The 6,105-nt window shown below is 36.6% G+C and overlaps 1 protein-coding gene across 1 annotated transcript; it reads left to right on the forward strand.

The window, feature by feature from the left end:
- The first annotated feature begins 3,074 nt into the window (after nt 1-3,074).
- On the forward strand, nt 3,075-5,770 carry LOC136821133 (uncharacterized). Its single transcript, XM_067077357.1, has 2 exons — nt 3,075-3,198; nt 4,666-5,770. The coding sequence occupies exons 1-2, from the start codon at nt 3,086-3,088 to the stop codon at nt 5,708-5,710; spliced, it is 1,158 nt and encodes a 385-aa protein (XP_066933458.1). The 5' UTR covers nt 3,075-3,085; the 3' UTR covers nt 5,711-5,770.
- Nucleotides 5,771-6,105: the final 335 nt, after the last annotated feature.

The following is a 6,105-nucleotide window of genomic DNA, read 5'->3' on the forward strand; positions in this document are numbered from 1 at the left end:
TAAATAAATATATTCACCTCCGCACTTTCGAATTGTGGCCACCTCCCTTGGTGTGCGCATAAGGGTTCTAGGGTCTTTTGGAAGTTCATCTGCATGACCATAAGCACGAAAAATCGATAAGATATCTTTAAGTTCTGCGCGTGTATAAGCATTCTTACCAGCCCATTGCCTTAATTCATCAGCTAAAGTTGGACCTTCATTCAAATTCAAATCTGCAAAATCATCATCTGAGCTGCTACTATAATTACCCCCAGATGTTTCACTACCATCGTCACTGTCATCATCTGACTCACTGTCAGTTTCATTGGAATTTGAAATACTTGGAGTTGGAGAGGTTGAGCGGCTAGATCCCTCACTAGTAGGAATACCAGCTTGATCTACATCTTCAATTTCAAAGTTGTTTCTAATATCATTACAATTTCGCTTATGCAGTGCGTTATCTGTGTCACTGTCAGTATTTTGAAGAAATTCCAACTCCCTTTTTCTTTTTTCACGCCACCTTCTCTTATATTCAGCAGACATACAATCAAAATATGACAGATTCTGTAAAAAAATTTGTTTGGAAATCAATTTTATCATAGAGAGATGAAATAGACATATTTTTTCAAAGAGGCCTGCCACCCTGTTGAATAATTATGTAGTCCAGCAGAAAAACAATGATAAAACCATACATAATTATTACAATATGCATGATACAGTAATTATGCATGGCTCTATCATTGTTTTTATGGCCGGACTACATAATTATTCAACAGGACGTCCTCTTTGTAAAAAGGTCTATTCAATGACCAAAACTTGAAACAGTAAACTTTTCTGTCATGTAATATTCAGCCATCAAAGCAGAGAATCTCATGTCTGACGGAAACGGGGTTATAAAAGCTGGCCAAGAGTGGACTGGGAATCGCAACAATGACAACAAAGTTGCGAGACATGCTGATATAGGGCGCCATATCAGGAAAATTTAGTTTGTGACATTCCAGCGCACAACAGGATTCTTGTTGTAAATTTTGTTTTATAGGACTATTTTCCTCAGATGGTTAATTTTAAAGCCCCTTCAGAGGATTACTGTGCGCGTCAGAGAATTATGATCATCTGTTATCAGGTTACCTACGGGGTCCATTCAAGAAGTACATACACTCTGAGGGGGAGAGCCTCAACTTTCAAAAAATTTGCTTTTAACTTTCCAATTGCTATCCTGAATGCTGATTGGTTGATTTTAAAAATATGACCAATCAGCGATCAAAAAAGCGATTGGAAAGTTGAGACCTTTTTTAAAGTTGACGCTAAGAACAGGTTGACATTTTTCAATACAACAAAAAAGAGGTCTTTTACACTTACAGCAGCCATTGAGAAACATCTTGCAAACTCCTGCAATCATGAAATTATGATCTTGCACGAATTTTATTATCCAACCACCCTAAAGCTATGGCGCTGTACAGTTCTTACATTTTTTTTTTGAAATTTTACTACTTTGGTCAGTTAGGCATTTAATGGCTATGCAAGTTTCCCTCCATTGATGCAAGTTACCCAATCTCACGGTACGGTGCCCTATATCACTTTTGTCTCGCAACTTTGTTGTCATTCCCAGTCCACTTGTGGCGCACGATGCACAGACTTTAGGAAATGAGATTAAGGATATTCTTCAGATCGTTTGTTTTCACCCATCCTTTTAGAGCTTCAGCGTGATGAGAAGAAAACAATCACAATCTGATCTCAGGTTAGGTGACGGGAACTGAATAGTTTTTTTATGAAACAGACTACTTTAATCGTAGAAATTTAAGCGAGAATAATTTTAGCGTATATTAGCGAGTCATGAAAATCTTGATTTTTTTAGGATTTATTTTAGCAAATCACGATTTCAAAAAATTTTGCGTGGATAAATTTTAACGAATACTCGTATTACATTATTGATTGTATTCGTTTTCTAGCATTTCTTTGCACTGAAACCCTTCCTATTGATAAAAATGTATCAAGGGAACATAACCAGAAATTTTGCGCTGATAAATTTTAGCAATCTGGGGATTCAGCGTGTTTTAGCGAGACTTATTTTAGCAAAATAGGGAAAACTCGCTAAAACTCTAAAATTGGTCTTGCTAAAATTTCTACGATTAAAGTATACGATTGCCAATCAAAACAAAGTTTAAGATTACTTCCACCACCTGGAATACCATAAGGGAACTTATTTTTAATTTTGCCGAATGTTGAATTTTTTTTTTAATTTTGGCGGAAACTAATTTTGGCAAACCACAGCGTAAGTCTGTTCTATTTTGACTTATTTTGAGCAACTTTGATGAATTTCAAGGTTTATTTAGGCAAGAAAACAATAAAATTTAATTTTGGCGGGAATTAATTTTGGCAAATTTCGTCTAAATTTGCCAGATCCACCAAAATTAGTTTCCGCAAAAATAAAGTTCCCTTTACTGTAAGTTTAAGTTTAAGTTTAAGTTCTCTTTCGCTTTTTGTACTGTAGGTAGGTAGATTTTTAACTCTCATCTTACCTCACTTAGTTAGAGTTTTTTCATGTTTCACTCTTAATCAGTGAGGTAAATATATTTTAAAGTCTTTTCTGACTATTCAACTCATTTATCATTTATACGACAATCAATCAAAACAACAGGCCAGAAACATAAATCAAAGGTGCTGGATTTAAAATCGTTACCTATCTTACCACCAGCATATGGACAAACAAAGACCAAGCAGGATAAGACGACCAACATAATATAATAGTGTAATTGCATCTAGTATTTCAGCACAAGCTCATGAGAGTATGGCCAGTTGTAGGGATGAAAATAATAAGGTGGAGAGCTTATGGTCGTCAACCTATCCACAGCCACTTACCATCAACCACAAAAACCACAAAACCATGAGTTAAAACCGCGGATTGCATTGTGGTTTTCCATTACGTCATTTTCCAACAAAAGACCCAAGCACACGGCAAAGTTGCTAGTGTACTTAGGCCCTTATCTAATCCGCGATACCGCTTTTTACCCGAAACCGGGGAATTTCCCCGATAAAGCAGAAAATTATCTTCCAAATCGGAATCATCCCGTACATCTTTCCTTTTCTGAAAAGTTGACCATCAAGCATGGCGGACGTCTCGTGCTCAGAATCGTATCCACTTCCAAATGCCCCACATTTTCTAGAACCGAAGCAAATCATTTCTTCATCTCAACAACAAAAGTCTCTACCAGCTAAAAGGTATATATATGTTTTCTACCCATTATATTTTGCCTTTGTTGTTCTTTTTTGTTTTTTTCTTACATCTCTCCTTTTTTTGCTTCTTGGTCAGTTTTTTGGACCTAATCTCAGATGACCAATAAACTAGGGGTGGGGGATGTATGATTAGTAGATAACGTGCTCCTGAAAATTCTTAAATGGAATTTATAATTCACACGTAGAAAATTTTACAATCTTCCCAAATCATCCCTCTACTAAGTTAGCTTATAAAATTAAATTCATGACCCTGACGATTCCCCGGACAATATGGGGCAAATGTCCGTGGAACAAAAAATATTTCCATCCCCAGACAAACGAAGCGCGCTGTCAAATAAGTGAACCGCACGTCCGGATGAGTGAACACATGGCGGTTGCGAGTTACGGTTGACTATAATTGCATGAAAGCGCCTAGACATCACTATGATGGCAAAATTGACGGACGCCAATGCGATCGCCCAAATGTTTAATGAATACTTAAAAGTACATCACACAGACCGCGTGTTCAGTCCGGGGTAAGTTTCAAAAAATAAAGCGGCAATCAAAAATATGTTCAATTTGGGTCCTAAAACATCTTCAAATCCAGTCGGTTGGTCGGCCGGTAGAAAATTTTGTCGAATTTTTAAGATCTAGTAAATCCCGATGAATCAAGTCGGCAATCAACAGAAACTTATGCTGCCATCTTTAATTTGCCAAACTAAATGTGTGCCTGAATATGTTAACCTTAAAGCGGCCCTTATTCTTGGCCGCGTTGCTGAATTTGACATGAAAATTTCAATAAGGGTACATGAAAAAACTTGAACGGGACTCAATGTGGGTTAAGTGAACAAAAAATAATGATTCAAAGACATGCCATTATGGGAAAGATCCTAACCTGCGAACAGCGCCCAAAAAACCTGACGATTGTACCGACTTTCCGAATAGGGTTTTCTTGTTTATTCTGTGACAAATGTTGTCTGTGACAAATGTTGTCAACCAAGATCACGGCATATAAATTTCATGTTTATACCATTAGCCAAACTGGAGTTATTTAAAAAACAAATTTTGTTGACGTCAGCATTTTTTGGTTTTAGCAGTTTTCACAAAATTGGCAAAACCTAAATTTAAGTAACTGATTTTCAAGTTCTACATCGTAATGCGCTTTTTTAAAGGTATCAGTTATTATACTAGGAGGGGTTGAACTGCTTCTGAAAAATTAACAAAATGTGAATTTACCCAAGAGAAATGCACATTCAACTTTTTCAAACATTGCCGGTTCCAATGAGGTACGCGATTACGCTATATTATAAGGACTACAAACACAACAGATATCTATACTTCCACTCACTAGAACAGTTTTTTTCGATCTAGCAAAGATCCACTGATCAAAAACTGTCCTTAAATATAGGATCTTGTGCCTCGTTGTATACAGGAATCACAATTTAATAATTTTTTTGTTCATTCTCTTGCCAGGTCTACACACACCCGGTCAGATGAAGGAAAACGGCGGAGGAATAAGAAGAAGAGTTGCAAAAGCAAATCAAAGAAACGCAGACTTTATGACCAAAAGCTGGAAGAACAATTTGATAAAGACAAGAAAATCAGAAAGCTTGAAAGTGAAAAAGCTTTATTGACCATAGCGTTGAGATCAGCAACTCGTAAGCTACCCATCCCAGTCACACCACGATATAGTTTGCCGAAGTCAGTTTTGGATCGATCTCGTAGTAAGGCATCAGCCATCAATCAAACGTTAAGAGTTTCTGTCACAGAGTTCAACAAAAGAGAACTGCAAATTCTACCTGGAACTATTGGAAGTGGTGCATATGGTAGTCTTAAAATTGGAAAGCTTCCAAACTTTCAGCAATCAGTTGCAGTGAAGGAAATTACTGGAAGGGATACTCGACTTGAAACGTTTGTAGAAGCAAAGCTTTTGTCACTCTTGAATGGACACAAAAATCTCCCCCTCCTCTTTGGATGGGTTAGCCCTAACATTATTTTATTGGAATTCATCGGTAACGAAACAGTCCCAAGTCCTACACTCAGAGAGCTTCTCCGTCAAGATTTGAATATTCAGTGGCTTGATCTTGTATTGGACTTGTGCTTGGCCATGCAATACATTCACAATAAAGGAGTGTTGCATAATGACCTTCACCCAAACAACATCCTTATTCGTGATCGAAAGTACTTAAAAATCATTGATTTTGGTAAGGCGTGTTTGATCGAAGATCCAGTAGTGTATGATATTAAATCTGGGAGTGATAAGCAAAAATTATATAACCAAAGGCATATTCATCTTGCCCATGAACTTCGCAATGTCCCGAATTCTACCCAATCAATTAAGAGTGATATTTACTCTCTTGGATACAATATTGGATTGATAAGTAATTCAACTAAAAATGAAAAGTTATCTCTCATTGCTCACGATTTACAAAGCATTTCACCTGAAGGGCGACCCGGTATACCAGAAACAATCAAACGAATCTGCTTATTGAAGCATAAAATTGGCTGCAATCAATGACTTGTGTTTTTTTATCTTTGGGCTTAAATAATTCTTGTTTTATTGGGAACGTTTGCTGAATATTTTTTACGTTTTTGAAAGTAGTGTCTCACAGCTGAGTTTTAATCAAAGTGTGTGATCAATCAAAGCACTTGTCTAGTTTTGCGCGATGGTGCAGTTACTAGCTGAAGGGATGTCCGCGAAAAGTGGACAGCCTGGTTACGATTGGTCACAATCCCCTCTTTTTTCTTTTGATCGAAATACTACTGATTATTGTCAATACCAAATTTATAATAGACTGACATTTATGCTGGTATATTTATGCTTTACATTTATACTCATATTCCTATATATCTATAAAAATATTGTTATTAAATAGGGATCAGTAGTTTCCGGCAAATACTTTGCAATATAGT

This window comes from Clytia hemisphaerica, unplaced genomic scaffold (genome assembly GCF_902728285.1).
Source record: "Clytia hemisphaerica strain Z4C2 unplaced genomic scaffold, Clytia hemisphaerica genome assembly, whole genome shotgun sequence".
In the NCBI taxonomy this organism is placed as follows: domain Eukaryota; kingdom Metazoa; phylum Cnidaria; class Hydrozoa; order Leptothecata; family Clytiidae; genus Clytia; species Clytia hemisphaerica.

Coding starts and splice junctions, on each gene's coding strand:
- LOC136821133 (XM_067077357.1), top strand. CDS start 3,086: ATGGCGGACGTCTCGTGCTCAGAATCGTATCCACTTCCAAATGCCCCA. Junction 3,199..4,665: donor AAGTCTCTACCAGCTAAAAG/GTATATATATGT, acceptor TTCTCTTGCCAG/GTCTACACACACCCGGTCAG.